Source organism: Schistocerca nitens, chromosome 11 (genome assembly GCF_023898315.1).
Source record: "Schistocerca nitens isolate TAMUIC-IGC-003100 chromosome 11, iqSchNite1.1, whole genome shotgun sequence".
Classification (NCBI taxonomy): Eukaryota; Metazoa; Arthropoda; class Insecta; order Orthoptera; family Acrididae; genus Schistocerca; species Schistocerca nitens.
The window spans coordinates 125495400-125521296 of NC_064624.1; the positions used below are offsets into that span (position 1 = coordinate 125495400).

At 47.1% G+C, this 25897-nt stretch overlaps 1 protein-coding gene across 1 annotated transcript in view; it reads right to left on the reverse strand.

The window, feature by feature from the left end:
- LOC126212700 (pleckstrin homology domain-containing family G member 5) overlaps nucleotides 1–25538 on the reverse strand; it is an 870566-nt gene extending 845028 nt beyond the window's left edge. Inside the window, exon 1 of the mRNA XM_049940115.1 lies at nucleotides 25299–25538. Within this exon, the coding sequence (XP_049796072.1) occupies nucleotides 25299–25538 (240 nt within the window). The remainder of the gene's footprint in view (nucleotides 1–25298) is intronic.
- Nucleotides 25539–25897: the final 359 nt, after the last annotated feature.

Sequence of the window (25897 nt, forward strand, 5' to 3'; positions counted from 1 at the left end):
GATTTACAGTTTTGAGTAACTGCGGGAAGTGTACTGCAAATTTTTTCGCATGAGTGCCATCTTGCACTCAAGAAAGACTGCATAAACCTGATCTGACACCCAAACATAAACAGGGCAGACTGTAATTTGGTGAAAAAGTATGTCACGGGCTTCAGAACGGGATAAGGTGATTTTCAGTGATGAAAAGAAGTTTGATTTAGATGATCCGGATAGATGTCGGTATGACTGGCAACCGGTAAGAATGGTTCAAATGGCTCTAAGTTGTAACTCTAGGACTTAACATCTGAGATCATCAGTCCCCTAGAGTTACAACTACTTAAACCTAACTAACGTAAGGACATCACACACATCCATGCCCGAAGCAGGATTCGAAGCTGCGACCGTAGCGGTCGCGTGGTTCCGGACTGAAGCGCCTAGAACCGCTCGGCCGGCCGAAAGTCTAATGTTTCAACAAGATTATGCATCTGTGTATGTTTCTACTGCAACCAATAAGTCGTCTGAAGGTAAAGATATCGACGTCTTGCCCTGGACTGCACGTAGCCCAGATACGAACCCCCACGAAAACCTTCGGCGAGGCCCGAGCGGTTCTAGGCGCTTCAGTCTAGAACCGCGCGACCGCTGCGGTCGCACGTTCGAATCCTGCCTCGAGCATGGATGTGTGTGATGTCCTTAGGTTAGTTGGGTTTAAGTAAAATGTTCTAGGGGACTGATGACTTCAGATGTTAAGTCCCATAGCGCTCAGAGCCTTTTGAACCATTTGAACCTTCGGCGAGTACTTGCGTGTTTATCGCAATGGAAGCCAATTTGAGGCTGTATGTGATCTGAAAAAGTGCAGTACGTGAACAGACGGCGAGAATATCAGTGCAAAAACTACAAATCTTAACAAAACCAATGTGGAAGAGAATTTTTCAGGTAATTAGGATGAACAGAGGATGGACAAAGAACTAACAGTACAATAACACGACAGGACAATGAGTGCCTTCATAGCAATTTCCTTATTTTGTTACTCACGTCATGAAAGAAACTGCGTAACTCACGATTGTTTATGTCTTGTATGTACCTAATACTTTCATAGTAAATTCGATAAATATTGTCTTCAGACATTCCACTATTACTTTCGCGGATTTCGACTACTTTATCGGCTACAGATGTTCTACCTTTTGATGATGTATGAAAATTTGTGTCAGACCGGGACTCGAACCCGGAATTTCATCGTATCGCGAGCGGGAAATCCCTATTCGACCACCGGTCCGGCAAAAATTTTCACGTGTCACCAACTGATAGAAAGTATGTACCTAATACAGTTCACACCAACTTATTTCCATCCAGTGAACGTATTCCGATCTGATTTCGAATGGCTGTCAATCATTATTAATGTAAATATCTATCATACTGGCAGACTCGCTGGAAGCATTGGATGTCACCATGAGCAGGAACTGATCAGAAACGTGGAAATGTAGAATAATGTTGCCGTGAGGAATATCAGACTCTCGTGAGACCCGGTAGAAGACCAGCCGGCATGCAATTACCGCGACGTGGTTGAAAAAAATTACTACGATTCTTCCAGGCCATGGTGTTTTTGCAGAAAGTCTCGACAGATGAGCAAGGCTGCATCTTCACAATGTGACTACGGCAGAGTGCATCACACCGTCAAAGATACTGTAACAACATGTAGCGGGCGAGATTACCTGCAAATGTGGAATATTTCTCTGAAGTGAGAGAGGCAGTACTTGAATGCATTAAAATTTTAGTTATTAATTTGTAGATTAACTGTTTAGGTCCATTTTCTCTGTAAAATGATACAGTTCATGTATGTTGGTTGGAGTTCACTTTCTTTGGCCATGTTGTTGTGGTCTTCAGTCCTGAGACTGGTTTGATGCAGCTCTCCATGCTACTCTATCCTGTGCAAGCTTCTTCATCTCCCAGTACCTACTACAACCTACATCCTTCTGAATCTGCTTAGTGTATTCATCTCTTGGTCTCCCTCTACGATTTTTACCCTCCACGCTGCCCTCCAACGCTAAATTGGTGATCCCTTGATGCCTCAGAACATGTCCTACCAACCGATCCCTTCTTCTGAAAATTATGCCATAAATTCCTTTTCTCACCAATTCCATTCAGCACGTCATCATTAGTTATGCTATCTGCCCATCTAATCTTCAGTATTCTTCTGTAGCACCACACTTCGAAAGCTTCTATTCCCTTCTGGTCTAAACTGTTTATCGTCCAAGTTTCAGTTCAGATAAAGGCTGCACTCCATACAAATACCTTCAGAAAAGACTTGCTAACACTTTAATCTATACTAAATACACTAAAATTGCTACACCAAGAAGAAATGTAGATAATAAACGCGTATTCATTGGACGAATATATTATACCAGAACTGACATATGATTACATTTTCACGCAGTTTGGATGCATAGATCCTGAAAAATCAGTACCCACAACAACCACCTCTGGCCGTAATAACGGCCTTGATACGCCTGGGCATTGAGTCAAACAGAGCTCGGATGGCGTGTACAGGTACAGCTGCCCACGCAGCTTCAACACGATACCACAGTTCATCGCCGGCCGCGGTGGTCTAGCGGTTCCAGGCGCGCAGTCCGGAACCGCGCGGCTGCTACGGTCGCAGGTTCGAATCCTGCCTCGGGCATGGATGTGTGTGATGTCCTTAGGTTAGTTAGGTTTAAGTAGTTCTAAGTTCTAGGGGACTAATGACCACAGATGTTAAGTCCCATAGTGCTCAGAGCCATTGGAACCATTTTGAACCACAGTTCATCGAGAGTAGTGACTGGCGTATTGTGACGAGCCGGTTGACCAGACGTTTTCAATTGGTGAGAGATCTGGAGAATGTACTGGCCAGGGAAGCATTCGAACATTTTCTGCATCCAGAAAGGCCCGTACAGGACCTGCAACATGGAGTCGTGCATTATCCTGCTGAAATGTAGGGTTTCGCAGGGATCGAATGAAGGGTAGAGCCACGGATCGTAACACATCCGAAATGTAGCGTCTACTGTTCAAAGTGCCGTCAATGCGATCAAGAGGTGACTGAGACGTGTAACCAATGGCACCCCATACCATCACGCCGGGTGATACGCCAGTATGGCGATGACGAATACACGCTTCCAATGTGCGTTCACCGCGATGTCGCCAAACACGGAAGCGACCATCGTGATGCTGTATACAGCATCTGGATTCATCCGAAAAAATGTTTTGCCATTCGTGCACCCAGGTTCGCCGTCGAGTACACCATCGCAGGCGCTCCTGTGATGCAGCGTCAAGGGTAACCGCAGCCACGGTCTCCGAGCTGATAGTCCACGCTGCTGCAAACGACGTCGAACTGTTCGTGCAGATGGTTGTCGTCTTGCAAACGTCCCCATCTGTTGACTCAGGGATCGAGACGTGGCTGCACGATCCGCTACAGCCATGCGGATAAGATGCCTGTCATCTCGACTGCTAGTGATACGAGGCCGTTGGGATCCAGCATGGCGTTCCGTATTACCCTCCTGAACCTACCAATTCTATATTCTGCTAATAGTCATTGGATCTCGACCAACGCGAGCAGTAATGTCGCGATACGATAAATCGCAATCGCGATAGGCTACAATCCGACCTTTATGAAAGTCGGAAACGTGATGGTACGCATTTCTCCTACTTACACGAGGCATCACAGCAACGTTTCACCAGGCAACGCCGGTCAACTGCCGTCTGTGTGTGAGAAATCTGTCGGAAAGTTTCCTCATGTCAGCACGTTGTAGGTGTCGCCACCGGCGCCAACCTTGTGTGAATGCTCTGAAAAGCTAGTCATTTGCATATCACAGCATCTTCTTGCTGTCGGTTAAATTCCGCGTCTGTAGCACGTCATCTTCGTGGTTAGTAGTGTATTAACTAAATTCTCTTCTTCACAAACGCTTTTCTTGCCATCGCCAATCTAGATTTTATATCCTCTCTACTTCGACCATCATCAGTTATTTTGTTACCCAAACAGCAAAATTCATCTACTACTTTCAGTGTCACATTCCCTAATCTAATTCCTCCAGCAATAACTGATTTAATTCGACTACATTCAATTATCCTCGTTTTGCTTTCGTTGATGTTCATCTTATATTCTTCTTTCAAGACATTGTCCATTCCGTTAAACTGCTCTTCCTAGTCCTTTGCTGTTTCTGACAGGATTGCAATGTCGTCGGAAAACGTCAAAGTTCTTATTTCTTCTCCCTTGAATTTAATTCCTACAAATTATTTTTTGCTCTCCGTTACTGCTTGCTCAATATACAGATTGAATAACTTCAGGGAGAGGCTAAAGGCCTGCCTCACTCCATTCTCTATCACTGCTTTCCTTCCGTGCCCCTCGCGTCTAGTTCCTGAGCAAGTTGTAGATACGAGGGTCACTCCGAAAGAAATTCACACTATTTTTGTAAAAATGCAGTTTTCATTCTGCATGTGTGAAAGTTTTACAGTATGTAGATACATCCTTCCCGCTTGTTTTCAAACTTAGTTCAACCTGTTCCCGTGAGTGGCGCCGTCACAGCATGTCTTCAAGGTGGCTGCTACACTTGACGTTCGTCAGAAGCAACGTGCTGTCACAGAATTCCTGTGCTGTGAAAACGAGACAGTGGGAAACATCCACAAGAGGTTGAAAAAGGTGTACGGAGATGCTGCTGTCAATCGCAGTACAGTTAGTCGGTGGGCAAGCAGGTTACGTGATGAAAGCGGGCACGGCAATATTGAGGATTGTCCTCGCAGCGGCAGGCCTCGTACTGCACACACTCCAATGTGCAGAGAGTTAACGAACTGTTGACTGCTGACAGACGCATCACAGTGAACGAATTGTCACGCTACGTTGGGATAGGGGAAGGAAGTGTTTGCAGAATACTGAAAGTGTTGGCGTTAAAAAAGGTTTGTGCCAGGTGGGTTCCCAGGATGTTGACACTGGCTCACAAAGAAACAAGAAAATCGGTATGCAGCGAACTTTTGGAACAGTACGAGAATGGTGGAGATGAATTTCTTGGAAGAATTGTGACAGGTGATGAAACATGGCTCCATCATTTTTCACCAGAGGTGAAGAGGCAATCAATGGAGTGGCATCGTGCAAATTCACCCAAGAAAAAAAGAATTCAAAACCACACCTTCTGCTGGAAAAGTTATGGCTACGGTGATTTTCGATTCCGAAGGACTCTTGATTGTGGACATCGTGCCAAGTGGAACCACCATAAATTCTGATGCATATGTGACGACACTGAAGAAACTTCGAGCTCGACTGAGTCGTGTTCGACCACATCGGCAAAAGCAGGATGTTTTGCTGTTGCACGACAATGCACGGCTACATGTCAGTCAAAAAACCGTAGAAGCGATCACAAAACTCGGATGGACAACACTGAAACATCCGCCTTACAGTCCTGACCTGGCTCCATGTGACTATCACCTCTTTGGGAAACTGTAAGACTCTCTTCATGGAACAAGGTTTGAAGATGATGACTCCCTTGTGCACGCTGCCAAACAGTGGCTCCAACAGGTTGGTCCAGAATTTTACTGTTTCGGTATACAGGCGCTGGTTCCAAGATGGCGTAAGGCAGTTGAGAGGGATGGAAATTATGTGGGGAAATGAAAATATTGTTCCTAAAGGATGCATCTACACACTGTAAAACTTTCCAACATCTACATCTACATTTATACTCCGCAAGCCACCGAACGGTGTGTGGCGGTGGGCACTTTACGTGCCACTGTCATTACCTCCCGTTCCTGGTCCGGTCGCGTATGGTTCGCGGGAAGAACGACTGCCGGAAAGCCTCCGTGCGCGCTCTAATCTCTCTAATTTTACATTCGTGATCTCCTCGGGAGGTATAAGTAGGGGGAAGCGATATATTCGATACCTCATCCAGAAACGCACCCTCTCGAAACCTGGCGAGCAAGCTACACCGCGATGCAGAGCGCCTCTCTTGCAGAGTCTGCCACTTGAGTGTATTAAACATCTCCGTAACGCTATCACGCTTACCAAATAACCCTGTGACGAAACGCGCCGCTCTTCTTTGGATCTTCTCTATCTCCTCCGTCAACCCGACCTGGTACGGATCCCACACTGATGAACGAGTGTTTTGTAAGCCACCTCCTTTGTTGATGGACTACATTCTCTAAGGACTCTCCCAATGAATCTCAACCTGGCACCCGCCTTACCAACAATTAATTTTATACGATCATTCCACTTCAAATCGTTCCGCACACATACTCGCAGATATTTTACAGAAGTAACTGCTACCAGTTACTTGTTCCGCTATCATATAATCATACAATAAAGGATCCTTCTTTCTATGTATTCGCAATACATTACATTTGTCTATGTTAAGGGTCAGTTGCCACTCCCTGCACCAAGTGCCTATCCACTGTAGAGCTTGCTGCAATTTTCTAATGCTGCAACTTCTCTGTATACTACAGCATCATCCGCGAAAAGTCGCATGGAACTTCCGACACACAGAATAAAAGATGGATTTTAAAAAAGGTAGTGTGCATTTCTTTTGCAGTGACCCTCGTAGCATGTCACTGCCTGTATTATACTCGTGTTAATTTCAGAATTTCACAGAATTGTATTGACGTATGTTAAATAAAGTAATACGTATTCTCCCTCTCTTGGCCGATTAATAAAAAAAAATGGTCGTTTCGACAGCGATGAACTGATCATCTTCATGTAATCAGATAAAACCGTCATACCTACCGCGCGCAATTAGGCCGAAAGCCGGTGCTATCGCGAGTGCAAACGGCCCTGTTGTTTGCGTCCCAAACAGTGCGGTGTTTTGATAAGCTGCGGTGTACATCGCCTGTTCCGTAGCTGGGAGCCCTCTGTTTAGGTTGCATTATGCATGTTGCATGTCATGACGTCATAATAGCGCCCCCTCTCCTCCCTCCCCCCCCCCCCCCCCACCGAGCCACGACACGGACGCATCCATATTTAACGCGGTTTCTTCAGCAGTCTGACAGGCGTACATCGATACTTTTACTGTCTGGCCTGCGCGGGGACACGGAACTGAACCTTGAGGAACGCCAAATACACGATGTGAGCGGAAGAGGAATCCTGTCGTAAAAAAAAGGAAAAGAAAAGAAAGGGCCGACACAATAGCCTATAAATTGCTGACGTCAGGCGAGGGAGCGCTGAACGTCGCGAGGAGAAAGTGGTTTCGGGCGGCAGTGGCCCGTCTACGGCGAGGTCATCGACGTCAGCTCAGAGTGTGCGTGGCAGTGGGAGGCAGGAACGGCAGAGAGCGATCGCCGGGGATATTGATCGGCGTGGTCATATACTGCTATCTCACGAATATGTGATGACATTAGTGTTTACGATTTCTACTGACAAGGGAACATCCCCATCGCACCAAATGGTTCAAATGGCTCTGAGCACTATGGGACTCAACTGCTGTGGTCATAAGTCCCCTAGAACTTAGAACTACTTAAACCTAACTAACCTAAGGACACCACACAACACCCAGCCATCACGAGGCAGAGAAAATCCCTGACCCCGCCGGGAATCGAACCCGGGAACCCGGGCGTGGGAAGCGAGAACGCTACCGCACGACCACGAGATGCGGGCCCCATCGCACCCCCCTCAGATTTAGTTATAAGTTGGCACAGTGGATAGGCCTTGAAAAACTGAACACAGATCAATCGAGAAAACAGGAAGAAGTCGTGTGGAACTATGAAAAAAATAAGCAAAATATACAAACTGAGTAGTCCAGGCGCAACATAGGCAACATCAAGGATAGCCTGAGCTCAGGAGCGCCGTGGTCCCGTGGTTAGCGTGGGCAGCTGCGGAACGAAACGTCCTAGGTTCAAGTCTTCCCTCGAGTGAGACGTTTAATTTCTTTATTTTCGCAATAATGATCTGTCCGTTCGTTCATTGACGTCTCTGCTCCCTGTAATAAGTTTAGTGTCTGTGTTTTGCGACCGCACCGCAAAATGGTGCGATTAGTAGACGAAAGGACGTGCCTCTCCAATGGCAACCGAAAACATTTGATCGCAAGCTCATAGGTCAACCGATTCCTCCACAGGAAACCACGTCTGATGTATTCTATACAACACTGGTGACGGCATGTGCGTCACATGACAGGAATATGTTGTCGACCCATCTAACTTGTACACTTGGCGAATGGGTAAAAAGATTCTTCTACCTTGCCCCATTTAGGTATTCTTGTGGATGTGATAATCACTCCCAAAAAAGTGATGCAACATTAACTGCAACAAATGAATGCAACTGTTTCATAGTCGCATAGTTTTCCCTGTGCTCTGTCATAACATTTGTTTTTAACTTTTTCAAATTTTTCCGTGTGTAGACCGTCAAATACTGCATATGTCCAAGCAAATCTGAACTTGTCCCAGAATTTTGGAGAGCGAAGTTGACTATGTGTCAGTGCCTGAACTTTGATAATTGTCTGAAAATACAAATTTGAAACTTTTCACTCGAGGGAAGACTTGAACCAAGGACCTCTCATTCTGCAGCTGCTGACGCTAACCGCGGGACCACGGTGCTCCTGAGCTCACATTACCCTGGATGTTGCCTATCTTGTCCATGGACTACTCAGTTTGTATATTTTGCTTATTTTTTCATAGTTCCACACAAATTCTTCCTGTTTCCTTGATTGATCTGTGTTCAGTTTTTCAAGGCCTATCCACTGTGCCAACTTATAACTAAATCTGAGGGGGAGGGGTGCGATGGGGAGGTTCCCTTGTGAGACAAATTGTTCAAAACACTAGGTGGAATTGCACAACGAAATTTGTTTTTCGCCATACAGGTACTAATAAAATCAATGGAGAAAATTATTTTCTAATATTTGAAGAAATACTTCCGCGTCAAGATCGCCTTTTCAGATTTATTTTGAATTGATGACCGGTTTCAACCGTAGTTTCCTGTCGTCTTTGAATCTGCAATACGACATACAGGGTGTTTTAGAATTCATAGTTACACACTTCTAGCGTTTGTAGAGGGGACTTAGTAGCTGATGTTTTACATAAGATCCCATGTCCGAAAACGTCATGCAGGGTCGCTACAGAGCGTCAAAGTTATAGGCGCCGGCGCCTGTAAATGTATGTACGAGGTGTAAGACGTGTATATTTCTATTGTCTATTGGAAAACCACAAGTCATGAAATATGTTTATATTTTATTAATAGGATTAAGTAGGAATAATTTGTCATTTTGGAAATAATTGTGGTAGCAGGGAACGTCTGCACCAAATTATTGTCGGCGGGAGAGACCGCACATTGATATAATTTTAAAAAGGGCGGGAGAGACCGCGTATGGATACGTTTTAAGAAAAGAGCGGGAAAGACCGCGCATTGATACATTTTGTAACGGTAGCAGGGACTGTCTGCACCAGAAAGCATTGTTGGCGGGAGAGACCGCACTTTAGCGTTCGTAGGAAGTGAGTAGTAAGCGAGAAGTGAAGCGAGTCGGTAGCAGGTCTGAAGGGAGAGGTTGAGAGGAGCGGCGTGCCTGCCAGCCACCAGCTGTGACTTACAAGAGATTATAAACGGATGGACAGAGACACCAGCTAACTATTATCATAAGAGGAACTAATATTATTATTATTATTATTATTATTATTATTTTATAGAAATTCGAGACTACTGAAGGTATGTTTGCGCAATGCTAGTTGTAAGATTATTGTAAAAAGTAAGTCCCATTTGAACGTTTGTAAAATCATTTCATTCAGAATATAATTAACTTTTGCCAGCAATATTCCATTTGTAATATAATCCATCCCAAAAACCATCAATGTAAAACTTTGGAAAATTTTATTGCTGTGGAGAAAAAGTTTAACTATGAATTACGTAACTAAAGTCAAATTAATTAAAGAATAACGTCAGCTTTGCTATTAAAGAATAACGTCAGCTAGCCGCGCAGGATTAGCCGAGCGATGTAAAGCGCTGCAGTCGTGGCTGGTCCCGGCGGAGGTTCGAGTCCTCCCTCGGGCATGGATGTGTGTGTTTGTCCTTAGGATAATTTAGGTTAAGTAGTGTGTAAGCTTATGGACTGATGACCTTAGCAGTTAAGTCCCATAAGATTTCACACACGTTTGAACATTTGAACAATAACGTAAGCTTTGGTAATAAATACAGCCACTTATTATGACAGCCCACCAGCAGCTAATAGAGTATAGTAAAGCAGAGTAAGTACATTCATGTCGCAGTTCGATGTAGCAGTCAGGTGGCGATCCAGTAACAGTAAAAAAGGTGAGGAACAGTTTTGGGTTATTGCAGGTAACGACTGAGGGCCACGACGACGACACATTCTATGTTTCGTCGAAATAATCAGAAAACCACTTTTAATAAGCAGCAATTAAATTGATATGTTAAGATTGAGAAAGAGAATTAACTTCAAAGGGAAGATTTCATTTGTTATTATTAAGCAAGAGATAGAAATCCTAAGGGAAGGTTTCATAGGTTATTGTAGAAGGGAGGTTGTTTAAAAAAGAGATATAGAGGCGACGGGAAGGTTTGAGAGGGTTGCCAAGAAAGTAATGCACCGCATTTTTTTCTTCAACAATTATTTATTTGACATAATGAGAACTACACAGACGAAAGAATGGTGTTTATCTACACACCCTATTTTCCACGTAATCTCCATCCCGTTCTATGGCCTTCCTCCAGCGCAAAACAAGGGCGTGTATGCCCAGTCGGTACCAATCCCTGTCCTGGAGGCGGAGCCAATGTTCCACTGTGTGAATCACCTCCTCATCGTCCTCGAAATGTTTTTCACGAATGGCATCCTTTAATGGCCGAAACAAGTGGAAGTTCGAGGGAACTAGGTCAGGTGTGACAGCAGTGGATGGACTCGCCGACCGCTGCAAATCGTGGAGCTCCGCCGAACCGCCTTCTGATGACCTCACCCTCCGTGCCCAGCTTCGGACTGTCCTTCTGTCGACAGCTCAAAATGGCTCTGAGCACTATGGGACTCAACATCTTAGGTCATAAGTCCCCTAGAACTTAGAACTACTTAAACCTAACTAACCTAAGGACATCACACACACCCATGCCCGAGACAGGATTCGAACCTGCGACCGTAGCAGTCCCGCGGTTCCGGACTGCAGCGCCAGAACCGCTAGACCACCGCGGCCGGACTGTCGACAGCAGATGCTCCTCAGATTTTGCACAGGTATAATGTTACTTATAATCCGTCTTGATTGCAAAATTTTTTATTCATATGACCGGTTTCGATTCATCCAGAACCATCTTCAGATCTGATATTTCAGTGACAGGAGTAACCCGTCCAAACCCAGCACCTTGCACATGCTGCGTGAAAGATGCTGGATTTGGACGGGTTACTCCTGTCACTGAAATATCAGATCTGAAGATGGTTCTGGATGAACCGAAACCGGTCAAATGAATAAAAAAATTTTGCAATCAAGACGGATTATAAGTAACATTATACAATCGCTGATTGCTGCTATCCAATCAGACATTATGTCTGTTTTTGCAAAACTTTGCGCAGGTGTTTGTGAATATTTCCTACAGTTTCTTTCTCTGCAGTGAGAAATTCAATGACGGTACGTTGCTTGTAACGTACACCACCTACAGACGCCATTTTGAAACTGTCCTGCAGCTGCGCTATCTGTCGGAAGTGACGGAAACTTGGCGCGCTCACTCAGGAGACTTCAAATAGTACGTACGTAAAGTTTCGCATTCGTAGCATTGTTTTCAGCTGAGAAAAAAAAAGCGGTGCATTACTTTCTGGGCAACCCTCGTATACATACTGGGTGATTCTGTGTGACTTTACAAACTTTCTACGGTGGGTGGAGAAGTGTAAAAGCGTCAGTTTGAGATATGGGTCCCTGTACGGGAAACGGAACGAGTCGAAAGTTATAAACTAACACCGTTCTGACACCTGACCGCCCCATCAGCCTTACCTCGGTCTTCAGCAAGGTCCTGGAATCTATCCTCACCCGCCGCATCCACCAGCATCTCCGCCAGCACCGCCTCCTTCCCATTACCCAGTGTGGCTTTCGGCCATCCTTCTCTTCCGACGACCTTCTCCTTCACCTCACTCATCTCCTTTCCGAACAGCTTAATTCCCGTCGCTTCGCAATCTTCCTCTCCCTGGACCTCGAACGTTCCTATGACCGCGTATGGCATTCCGGTCTCCTCTTCAAGCTCCAAACCTTCGCCCTTCCCATTAACTACGTCCGTCTGATCGGTTCCTTTCTCTCCCGCCGTCCTTCCTATGTCACCATCCATAACACAGATTCCTACACCTTTTTCCCCTCTGCCGGCGTGCCCCAAGGCTCCGTCCTCTCCCCCCTTCTGTACCTTTTGTACACGGCGGACATGCCGCCGCCGTCAGCGCCCGTCCACCTTCTCCAGTTTGCCGATGACACCGCCTTCCTTGCCCTCGCACCCACCCTGCAGCGCTCCCAACACCTTCCCCAATCCCATCTTGACCGGTTCACCGCTTGGTGCAACCAGTGGTTGCTCAAGGTCAATCCCTCCAAAACCCAGGCGATCACTGTAGGCAAAACCACCCCTTCCTTCCGCCTCCTTGATTTCTACACCACCATCTATGGCCGTCCCATCGCCCTCACTCCCACCCTTAAGTACCTTGGCGTCACCCTCGACCGTCGCCTCTCCTGGACTCCCCACCTCCGGACAATCCGAGCCAAGGCACGCATCCCGACTCCGTCTCCTCGAGCTCCCCTCTGGCCGCACGTGGTGTCTGGACCCCTCCACCATCCTCCACACTTATAAATCCCTCATCCGCCCTATCCTTTGTTATGCCCATCCGGCTTGGATCTCCGCCCCCCCCTTCCTTTTATAAATCCCTCCAAATCCTTGAACGCCATGCTCTCCGCCTCGCCTATCGCATCCGTCTCCCCTCCCCTACGCGGATCCTGTACGATCTCATCCCCTTCCCCCACCTCCTCCTTTTCCTTGAAAGGATACGGATAATGTACACCTCCCGCAAACTCGATCCTCCTCACCCGCTCGTCTCCCCAATCCTCTCCCACCCCTGCCCGCTGCCGCGCCTGTATGCCCACGTCCCACCCGGTCTCCATCTGTCCACCCTCCTTACCCTCTCCCAAGGTGGCTTCCGCCAGTTCCCCCTCCCTGATGATGTCCTCCTCCCCTCCCTCCTTTCAACTTTGACCCTGCCCCACCCCCCACTTCCGGTGTCCTTTCCTTAGGCACCCTCCCTCCCTCCCTCCCTTCTCTTCCCTTCCCTTCCCTTCCCTTCTCTTTCCTTTTCCACTGTCCCCTCCCTCCACCCCTCTTCCCCCGGGCTTCCCCTCCCCCTTCCTCCCTCCCCCCTTTCTACCCTGCCCGTGGCATCTCTGCTCTCCCCTCTCCCTCTCCCACTCCCCTTCCTCCTCCTCCTCTCTTGGCAGGTCCCCGGACTTGCACAAGCATAGTGAACATTCGCGCGCCGTAGATCATCGCCATCAGTGTCTAGTGTGTGCGCTTCGTTTTGTGTTTCGTGCAATTACAACTCAACTGTTCACATGTGCCGTCGCCGTTCTCCGTGTTTTGTGTGCCGTGTCCACAAGTGTTAGTGTTTTTATCGTCCAACGTGAACGGCTTCTTGTTTATTGTTTTTTGTATCTACTTTCTTTCCCCGCCATTTTTTGTATTGTCTGTGTCACCTATATATCGCATTATTGTACTCCTTAAGGCTGAAGAGCAGCGTATTATGCTGCTGCCAGCCCGCCTTGTATGAGGTGATTAAAATTACAATAAAGGAAAAAAAAATGACACCTCTCGACTTAACCTGCCTACCAAGCTCCGTTATCCTGCCTGCCCTCGCATATGGCTCCACTGCATGGGCCACGATTAGTGTCATCTGGATGTGGGCGTTGCAGCGCCTGCAGAACAAAGTTCTCAGGTGGGGCCTGCACGCCCAGCCATTCACTCGGACTGTGAGTGTTGTGGGTTGGGAGGAGAGCCAACACAGTATTATTAGAGGAAGCCGAAAGGGACGCGTTTTAGCTCACGCAGGCTGGCGTGAGCTCTGGAAGAGGACAAGGAAATTAGACTTTAGAAAAACGGACGTAGCTGTTGGAATACTTGACTTTAATCCATTAATGATGAGCGTCGCTCTTGACTGTAGATGACTCAGTGTCAATAGTAACTGGTAAGGGCGCCTTGCTAGGTCGTAGCAAATGACGTAGCTGAAGGCTATGCTATCGTCTCGGCAATTGAGAGCGTATGTAGACGGTGAACCATCGCTAGCAAAGTCGGCTGTCCAACTGGGGCGAGAGCTAGGGAGTCTCTCTAGACTAGACCTGCCGTGTGGCGGCGCTCGGTCTGCAATCACTGATAGTGGCGACACGCGGGTCCGACGTATACTAACGGACCGCGGCCGATTTAAAGGCTACCACCTAGCAAGTGTGGTGTCTGGCGGTGACACCACAGTGAGTCTCCACGAGGAAGCAGATATCGTCCCCCTCAAGAAGACCATACGCAACGATGCGCGGCGGCTCTATGACAAAGTGGATGCCCTATGCCACGTTGGGACTACACATCCACGTCGCTGGCATCGCCATCCGGTTCCGCTGACCATCCTCGAGGAATCGGCTACCGAACAGGACTAGTGCTGGGCCTGGCACGGCCACCATGAATGCCAGGAGTAGCCCTCCACTCCACATCCACGACTTTCCATTCCTACCTGCCCTTGTACGGCTACGTTTTTCTGCCGGAGAGACGAGTACTGTCACCGTTGCAGGGTGCTATGGCAATCTAAGTCCCACCACCACACCTCCAAAGTGTATTGCAGCGACGCAGTGTCACTGCCCGATGGTTTGTACACTACTGGCCATTAAAATTGCTGCACCACGAAGATTACGTGCTACAGGCGCGAAATTTAACCGACAGGAAGAAGATGCTGTGACACGCAAATTATTAGCTTTTCAGAGCATTCACACAAAGTAACCGCCGGTGGCGACACCTACAACGTGCTGACATGACGAAAGTTTACAACCGATTTCTCATACACAGACAGCAGTTGACCGGCGTTGCCTGGCCAAACGTTGTTGTGATGCCTCGTGTAAGGAGGAGAAATGCGTACCATCACGTTTCCGACTTTGATAAAGGTCGGATTGTGGCCTATCGCGATTGCGGTTTATCGTATCACGACAGTGCTGCTCGCGTTGGTCGAGATCCAATGACTGTTGGCAGAATATGCAATCGGTGCGTTCAGGAGGGTAATACGGAACGCCGTGCTGCATCCCAACGGCCTCGTATCACTAGCAGTCGAGATGACAGGCATCCTATGCGCATGGCTGTAACGGATCGTGCAGCCACGTCTCGATCCCTGAGTCAACAGATGGGGACGTTTGCAAGACGACAACCATCTGCACGAACAGTTTGTAGTAGCAGCATGGCTTATCAGCTCGGAGACCACGGCTGTGGTTACCCTTGACGCTGCATCACAGACAGGAGCGCCTGCGATGGTATACTCGACGACGAACCTGGCTGCACGAATGGCAAAACGTCATTTTTTCGGATGAATCCTGGTACTGTTTACAGCATCACGATGGTTGCATCCGTGTTTGGCGACATCGCGGTGAACGCACATTGGAAGCGTGTATTCGTCATCACCATACTGGCGTATCACCCGGCGTGATGGTATGGGGTGCCATTGGTTACACGCCTCGGTCACCTCTTGTTCGCATTGACGCCACTTTGAACAGTGGACGTTTCATTTCAGATGTGTTACGACCCGTGGCTCTACCCTTCATTCGATCCCTCCGAAACCCTACATTTCAGCAGGATAATGCACGACTGCATGTTGCAGGTCCTGTACGGGCCTTTCTGGATACAGAAAATAGTCGACTGCTGCCCTGGCCAGCACATTCTCCAGATCTCTCGCCAATTGAAAACGTCTGGTCAATGGTGGCCGAGCACCTCGTTCGTCATAATACGCCAGTCACTACTCTCGATGAACTGTGCTATCGTGTTGAAGCTGCACGGACAGCTGTACCTGTACACGCCATCCGAGCTCTGTTTGACTCAATGCCCAGGCGTATCAAGGCCGTTATTACGGCCAGAGGTGGTTGTTGTGGGTACTGATTTCTCAGGATCTATGCACCCAAATTGCGTGAAAATGTAATCACATGTCAGTTCTAGTATAACATATTTGTCCAATGAATACCCGTTTATCATATGCTTTTGTTCTTGGTGTAGCAGTAGCCAGTAGTGTATTTACTGGCTCACCAACACAGTTAGACCGCGGAAGGGTGGCGATGCTGTAGTGTAACCCTCTGGGGGCCCAAGCTACCATATCACGGTGTGGTTGGATAAGAAATACGCAGAATACATCACCCATAAAGGTTTAAAGTTGACAAAGGCAAAGGCGTTATACCCGCTCTTCTCCAGGCGAGAGCTGAATTTAGATGCCAAGCTCCAGCTATATCAATCCGTTGTCCTAGCCGCACTAACATATGGTTCCTCTGCGTGGGCCACGATTAGTAAGTTCCGGATGCTGCCGCTCCCGCGCCTACAGAATAAAGTTCTCAGGTGGAGTCTTCACGCCCCTCCGCTCACCAGGATTGTCACTCTGCTTGAGGAGACAAATACGGCCCTTCTCGAGACGACCATTCGCCGTAAGGATAGCCAACCATAATACAGTAAGGTGGACGCCTTCCGTGAGACGGTCGCAGGACTACAAACCATCGGCACCACAGTTCCACGCTGGCGCTGACACCCCGTTCCGCTCACCATCCTGGAGGACTCGGATTCGGGCTATGACTGACGATAGGCCCAATACGACCACGATTTCTGACTGTTTTCGTACAGTCAGTAACAGTCGCCTGTTCACGTCTAGCCACTTTTTTCCTTGACCATAGAGTTGGCGCATTACTGCACCCTTCTTGTAGGGGGTCTGTAGCTCGATGGAAGGTCCAACCCACCCGCTGGGTCGTTGTGTTGGCTGTGTTGGAACTTCCATCGAGCTACAGACCCCCTTGAAGATGTCTCCCGCAGACGGGGACGAAACGTTGGGAATTGAGACAAAATTTACCAACTGACCACGGCACAACAGCCCGGATAATCATAATGGACATGACATTTCCGGCCGTGAAAGTCTACATTTTAGTACCCTTCTTATATACTTCCACCGTCGGATAGTGGCACGGAACTTAAAGATCCACCGCCACACCTTCAACGTGCTATGCTCGGCTGTTCTTCAGCCGTTGCTTTGAGTCTCCTCTCACTTGTTCACCGAGACAGTTGGACCGGATCTGAATTGATGAGGGTGTGTCTTAGTAAACTGACACAAAAAAGACACCTGTGGTACTATTGTTGCTCAGATTGTAGGCACTGAGAGAGGTGGTGCGAAGGTTAGCACATTGGACTCGCATTCGGGAGAACGACGGTTCAATCCCGCGTCCGGCCATCCGTGATTTCCCTAAATCACTTCATGCAAATGCCGGGATGGTTCCTTTGGAAGGCCACTGCCGACTTCCTTCCCCGTCCTTCCCTAATCCGATGAGACTGGTGACCTAGCAGTTTGGTCTCCTCCCCCAAATCAACCCAACTGTCAAATTGTAGGGTAGACAAGCTTCTGACGTGCTAGAATGGTGGACCAGAACAAGCAAAAAATGCCCAAATGGCTCCGAGCACTATGGGACTTAACATCTGAGGTCATCAGTCCCCTACACTTAGAACTACCTAAACCTAACTAACCTAAGGACATCACACACATCCATGCCCGAGGCACGATTCGAACCTGCGACCGTGGCGGTCGCGCGGTTCCAGACTGAAGGGTCTAGAACCGTTCGGCCACTCTGGCTGGCTCCAAGAGGTGGTTTACGTAAGAATATTAGGATATTCAAGATATATTTCTCGTGAAACTTCCTGGTAGAGTAAATCTGTGTGCCGGACTGGGACTCGAACTCGCGACCTTTGCCTTTCACGGGCAAGTGCTCTACCACCTGAGCTAGCCAAGCATGACTCACGCCCCGTCCTCACAGCTTCACTTCCCCCAGTATCTGTGCCAGGAAGTTTTATAACAGCGCAACACTCCGCTGCAGACAGAAAATTTCATTCTATATTTCTCGTGTTATTTCGATCCAGTTCCAGTCGCCGGCCGGTGTGGCCGTGCGGTTCTAGGCGCTTCAGTCTGGAACCGCGTGACCGCTACGGTCGCAGGTTCGAATCCTGCCTCGGGCATGGATGTGTGTGATGTCCTTAGGTTAGTTAGGTTTAATTAGTTTTCTAGGGGACTGATGACCACAGATGTTAAGTCCCATAGTGCTCAGAGCCATTTGAACCAGTTCCAGTCCAACGAACAGAACAGATATGTCGGGAAGACTCAGCATAATATTCCGCTTCAGAGATAGAGAGAGAGAGAGAGAGAGAGGGGTGGGGGGGGGGAGTGGGGAGGGAGATGGGAGAGGAGGGAAGGGGTATTCGTAGAGAACCGGGACAACTCTGATGGAAGCAATATCTATATATCCCTCCGCCACACACCGTCAGGGGGCGTGCGGAGTATGGATGTCGATGTACATCTATTTTCATTTATATGACTGCTCTGCAATTCACACTGAAGTCCCTGGCAGACGGGTCTTGGAGCCATCTTCAGGCTGTTTCCCCACCGTTACACTCTCTAATTCCTCATGAGAAAAATGAACACTAAAATATTTTCGTGCGAACTTTCTCTTATTGTATTACCATGAAAAAATCACCCTATGAAGGGTGGTGCTCCTAAAATATTTCCCCATTGAGAGGACAATCTTGACAATATCCGCGAAAAAATCTTCGCCTCAACCCAACACGCTTTTGTTTTAATGCCTGCCACCCCAGTTCGCTTATAATATTCGTGACACTCTCTCTCCTATTTCGCGATGATCCATAACGAGCTGCCCTTCTTTGAACTTCCTCGATGCCCTCCTCCAATGCTACCCGGTAAGCATCCCACACAGAACAGCAACAGACTAGCAGAGGACGGAAAAGCGTATTGTAAGCAGTCTCTTTAGTAGATGTGTTTCATTTCCTAAGTGCTCTGCCAATATAACGTTGTCTTTGATTTGCCTTCCCCACGACATTATCGATTCAATTTAAGTTGTTCCAAATTGTAATTCCTAGGTATGTTGTTGAACTGACAGCCTTTAGATTTGCCTGACTCATCGTGTAACTGAAATTTAACTGATTGCTTTTGGTACTCATGTGGATGACCTGACACGTTTCTTTATTTGGAGTCAATTCCCACTTTTCGCACAATACAGATATGGTGTCTAAGTCATTTTGTAATTCGTTTCCATCTTCTTATGATATTGGTGTATTGAACCGGGGACCTAGAAACGACAGAGAGGCTTCGTCCCGCCGTAGCCATCAGTGGTTCACAACCCCACAACAGGCCACAGCAGTCTACCCACCCCACCGCCGCCCCACACCGAAACCAGTCTTACTGTGTGGTTCGGCCCCCAGTGGACCCCCCCCTACCCCCCGCCCCCCCCCCCCCCCAGAATGCCAATGCCCCATAAAACAGCAAGTGTAGCCCCAAATGTTTGCATGGTGGAGTAATTATGGTGTACGTTTATGTGGAAATAGTGTTTGCGCACCAATTTCCGATATAGTGTAACTGAGATGGAATAAGGGGAACCAGCCAGCATTCGCCGAGGCACATGGAAGAGCGCCTGTACTTCCGCCAGAACCTCGTATCTTACCTTCCAAACTTCACAGAAGCTCTCCTGCGGTACATGCAAGACTAGCACTCCTGGAAGAACAGATATCGCGGAGACACGGTTTAGCCAAAGCTTGGGGTTTATTTTGAGAATGACCTATCACTCTGCTGTTTGGAAGGCAAGATGAGTTATTGGCAGAAATGCAGCTGTCAGGCCTGGTTGTGAGTCGCTGAGTAGCTCGGTAGGTAGAGCACTTGCCTGTCAAAGGTAAAGGTCCCAAATTCGAGTCCCTGTTGGAACACACTTTGATCAGCCACGAAATTTCATATCAGCACCATTGCAGAATGAAAATCTCATTCTAGAAACATCCCCAAGACTGTGGCTAAGCCATGTCTCCGCAATATCCTTTCTTTCAGGAGTGCTAGTACTGCAAGGTACGCAGGACAGCTTCTGTAAAGTTTGGAATGTAGGAGTCGAGGTACTGGCGGAATTAAAGCTGTGAGGACGGGGCGTGAGTCGTGCTTGGGTAGCTCAGACGGTAGAGCACTTGCCCGCGAAAGACAAAGGTCCCGAGTTCGAGTCTCGGTCCGGCACACAGTTTTAATCTGCCAGGAAGTTTCAAAGGAGAGACTGCTTATGAGCCATGTACATCCATCTAGAGAAACGATTCACCGTTTAAGGAGTCATGGGCCAAACAGAGTCATGGGTCATACTATGAAATATTTATACAGAGTACGAAAAAGTCTGACAAATGTATGTGCATGTGGCGACATTGGTGCACCGCATCATATCCTACCAGAGTGCCCAGCATATCAAGATCTGCGAACTCAAGTAAGGGTAAATAATATACTATATGATATTGTTGGAAGCAAAGACCACTGGTGAACTAAGTAACAGATAAAGGCATGGCAAGGGAAAACTCGACAGTACATGATAGTGTGAGGCACATACTGTGCAGTGAATATCACCGAGGATTCACCGATATCGAAATTAGTCCCTACACAGAGGATGACCGCAAGCAAAAACCAGTGGCAGAATCAGCAGGAAGAATGTGAACTCGTGTGTGACCTACGCGGTTCTTCCTGCAAGGGCAGGCTGCTGGATTTTTTCTGTGGTGGATCCATTATAAAGTCCCACTGGTTCTGCAGATGACAGTGGTTGCACATCGGTTGGCCCCACCACAGGGCTGAAGGCTGGTGTGTTGGGTTTGCTTGCGCATGGTATGGGATTGCTCCAACTTCAGTTCTAGACAATTAGCATTCTTTCCCCCAGCAGCTGGGGACTCTACCATGTAGACTTAAGTAATGCTAGCGTAGGTTACAGACATAGAATTCCACAAGAGGGTCTTCCTAAGGCATACTACTTGCCTGGCTCTGAGGTGCTACAATGGTTAATATTAGCAACTGCCGGTAAACCAATTTTTGCAATGGTAGTTTAGGTGACAAACAATTTAGCTTTCTTTCTTCCCTAACCGTATCCCATGTCTTCAAGGGGGCAGCAGGTTTGTCTGAGTTTGGCGATGTTGGTGGTACAGGGTCGCCAGATGCACTTCCCACCACCAGCCCTCCAGCTCAACCTCCTTCCCACTGGGTTGGAGTTTCTGTAGTGGTGCTGGTGGTTAGTGTTTAACGTCCCGTCGACAACGAGGTCATTAGAGACGGAGCGCAAGCTCGGGTTAGGGAAGGATTGGGAAGGAAATCGGCCGTGCCCTTTCAAAGGAACCATCCCGGCATTTGCCTGCAACGATTTAGGGAAATCACGGAAAACCTAAATCAGGATGGCTGGAGACGGGATTGAACCGTCGTCCTCCCGAATGCGAGTCCAGTGTGCTAAGCACTGCGCCACCTCGCTCGGTTGGAGTTTCTGTATCCCATCCGTCTAGCTACCGCACCACTGCAACAGTGTGAGAACGTTTTTCAAAATTTTCACCATCATATAACTACGGAAGGACATGCGTACCAGCCTGTACTGCCTAAGTCATATGTAATACTCGTAATTTACCAGGTGGATTCGATCAGGGGCCAATGTGCCTCCCTGAAATCTATCCCCAGTGATGCATGTGGACATACAGTAGCTGAGAGTCTACAAGTGCGGGAGTTACTGCGCAGTCATCTTAACAGTTCATGCATCCAAGCTGCTGACAAGAGTAATGTACAGGAGAATGGAACAGAAAATTGAGGATGTATTAGATAATGATCAGTTTGAGATTAGGAAAGGTAAAGGCTCCAGAGAGGCAGCTCTGACAATGTGGTTGATAATAGAAGCAAGGCTAAAGAAAAATCTAGATGCATTCGTAGGATCTGTCGACCTGGAAGAAGCATCTGACAGTGTCAAATGGTGCAAGGTATTCAAAATCGTGAGATAAGCAGCGGTAACCTATAGGTACCAGAGCCAAGAGGGAATAATAAGAGTGGAAGACCAAGAAACAACTGCTCCGATTAAAAAGGGCGCCCCTACTGTTCAATCTGTACATCGAAGCAGCAATGATGGAAAAAAAAGAAAGGTTCACGAGTGGAATTAAAATCAAGGTGAAAGGATATCAGTGATATGATTCGCTGATGATGTTGCTATCCTGATTGAAGAATTATACGAGCTGCTGATTGTAATGAAGTCTAATTAGTACAGAATACTGACTGATAGTAAACTGAAGAAAGGCGAAAGTAATGAGAAGTAGAGATGGGGTATCCGCTCTTGAACTAATTCATAGAGTTGAATCTTTCAAAGGAGTGAACAATCAGTGATTCTGAAAAAAAGAACGGTAGCTCCAAACGTTTCCCACAGCAGAGAGAGAGAGAGAGAGAGAGACGGAACATATCAGCGGAACATATCAGCGGGGCCTCTGCTGGTCAGAGCACGCTGCACGCCACACAACACAGCCAGCGCCGGCCTCTGCCCTGCTTCTACCTTGGCTGCCTGCATTGTGCAGTGCCCCATTGGATTTTGTGTTTCAAATATGCCGTGCCGTCTCTGTGCGTCCTCTGCCGCGCGCAGTGTCTGGCGCAGCTTAACTTAGCATCGCGCTCTGTCGGCGATCGTTTCAGTCGCACGTCCTGCCCTCTGGGCAGTTGATGCGAGCAACAGGACAGAGAGCCACCTAGCGGATAACATTGGAACTACTTGCAACAACCTACTCGCAAGAGAGCGGACGATTTGTCTCGGAGCGGGTGAGTTCACCGCTTCCCCCACCCTCGGAACTTGCCCGCTCAACGCTCACCCCACCGTCTCGACTCTAGCCAGAGCGTTGAGCAAAGCGACTCAGGTGTCACTCTGGTCTCTGCGGTCTCAGCTCATGCAGCAATACAGCTCGCAGCTCGACCTGCTCGACTCAGCGCCTCTGCATCGGAGTTCGTCCCTACTGGATATTGTTCTTCGTAGTAATACCGCTATGTATATTACATTATTATGTTATGTATACATCAATTGTTTTTATTTTATTTTTATTTGGTTAAACTGATTAGATTAGGTTCCTGATGACTCCTCTTACTATAGGATTTTTATTATGGACACTCGAATTTACGCTTTAATTACGAGCGAACCGATAAACGTATCGCAAAATGTGATACACCAATATTTTCCTTGTTTTATTCTGCGTAAGGCTATATGCAGCACTTTCGTTTTACAGTCAAATTTATATTTTTTTTCTTATTCTGGTACGGATTTTGCGATTTTAGGCGTCTTCGGAAGGAAACGTTCACTTTAAAAATATATGGCTTGCGATGTATTTGTATGAGGTTAATGAAATTTTAATACATTATAGCCAAATATATTGTTAATGTAAATCTCAAGTTACAACATTTTCCGATCACCCAAAAAACCACGATAGTGCAAAATAAATCAATAATCAAAAACTTTGTCATATCGTGGAAATTTCAATAAACAATACAAAATTCTTACTCATTATCTGTGTTACTTCAAAATAGGATCAAATAAGATCAAAATACACGTATAGTACTGGAATAAACCAAGTTTAAAGGGCAATGTGCCTTCCATTTATTTTCTATTGTAAATGAGTGGTGAGTCATGAAAAAGAGCTAATTCATTTCAGGGAGTGAACAGTTCTGATCCAATCTCTGAAAAGAACAGTTTTGCCCATCTCTAATGAGAAGTAGCAGAAATGAGAACAGCAGGAAACTTAACATCGCAACTGGGGAGGAATTCTGCTACCTGGACATGATGTATGGATCTCAGACGACATAAAAGGCAGACTAGCACTGGCAAAAAGGGCATTGTTGGTCAAGAGAAGTCTACTAGCATCAAAGATATGCCTTAATCTGATGAAGAATTTTCTGGCAGTGTACATTTGAAGCATAGCATTGTATGGCAGTAAGACATGGTCTCCTGGAAAACTGGAAAAGACTCGAAGCATTTGAGATGTGGTACTACAGAAGAATGTTGAAAATTAATTGGAAGGAACACATAGAAAATGTTGTGGGGAAGGCTAACCAAAGACTGCGTTTTATTGGCAGGACACTTAGAAAATGTGACAGACCTACTAAGGAGACTGCCTACACTACGCTTGTCCGTCCTCTTTTAGAATACTGCTGCGCTGTGTGGGATACTTACCAAATAGGACTGTCAGAGTACATCGACAAAGTTCAAAGAAAGGCAGCACGTTTTGTACTATAGCAAAATATGGGAGAGAGTGTCACTGAAATGATACAGGATTTGGGATGGACATCGTTAAAAGAAAGGCGTTTTTCGTTGCGATGGAATGTCCACAAGAAATTCCAATCACCAACTTTCACCCCCGAATGCGAAAATATTTTGTTGACACCGATTTACATAGGGAGGAACGATCATGAAGATAAAATAAGGTAAATCAGAGCTCGTACGGAAAGATACAGATGTTCATTCTTTCCGCCCGCTAAACGAAATTGGAATAATAATTGTGAAGGTGGATCAATGAACCCTCTGCCAGGCACTTAAATGTGATTTGCAGAGTATCCGTGTAGATGTAGATGTAAAATTAGGTGCACTGATAAGGTAAGGAATGAGGAGGAGAATCGGCGAGGAATGGTGTGCATGGAAAACACTCAGAAGACAGTATGATAGAACTTCTGTTAAGATACCAGGAAATAACTTGCACAGTACTATAGGGAGCTGTACAGGATAAAAATTGAAGAGGAAAACAGAGATTGGAATACATCTAGCAAATAGTTGAGCACATAGTTTGCAAGTGGTACTGTGAGATGAACAGGTTGGCAACGGAGAGGAATTTGTAATGGTCTGCAACAAACCAGTCAGCAGATTGACGACTCAAACAAAAATATTAAAAATTTCAGACAGATCGATCAAGCATCTTTTTCTTAGGTTTTTTAGTACTTAATTTTACCCATTATTGAATATGTTCAGACTACATTACAAATCTTGAGGTGAATGTCTGGTTACAGTTGCATATAAGGTACTGCGGCTGTTAGAAATAAGACCTGAATTTGGTTTGAAGTGTCGGGGGTCGGGATTGTAAGCAATAATAATTAAGTAAACAGATGTTGGGTATTCATACAATGAAGGCTTTCACGACCAGATGGTACTGTTGTTGATGATTCTTCCAGGTTATATGGCCGTGGTCCATCCTCGTATGGCTGGTCCTGCTGAGCCAACGTAGTATTGGACGAAACGTTAGGAATTGAAGAATTCCATGGACCATGGCCATATAACCCGGAAGAATTATCAACAACAGATGTTGGGTATTGTTGAATGCTCACCTGCGACCGGACGAGGCGGTGTCTGCGGCTGCTGCCAACAAAGGAGGTGACAGTGGTGACGCCGGCGCCGGACGCCTTATCGGGGGCCTGTCCTGGGGGCGGAGGCTCGCCCCCACCCCCGCTGTCCGCCCCCGGCACGTCGAGGCAGGCAGCAGCGGGCGACGCGGCCGGCGCAGACATGGCCGCCGGGGGAACCCCAGGGCCCAGGCTGGGGAATCCCGGGCCCACTGACACGCACATGCCTGCAACAGGTGGTCAGGCGTGCCAACTACGAACAGGCTGTGTTCATGGGAATTCTTAAAATGACAACAAAGATTATATATCCACTCCAGAGAAATGGCTATGTTTCAGATGGTTGGCAGAGCTTAGTAGTATTACCTATATTCAGGTTGTTACAAAAAGGTAAGGCCAAACTTTCTGGAAACATTCCTCACACACAAAGAAAGAAAATATGTTTTGTGGACATGTGTCCAGAAACGCTTACTTTCCATGTTAGAGCTCATTTTATTACTTCTCTTCAAATCACATTAATCATGGAATGGAAACACACAGCAACAGGATGTATCAGCGTGACTTCAAACACTTTGTTACAGGAAATG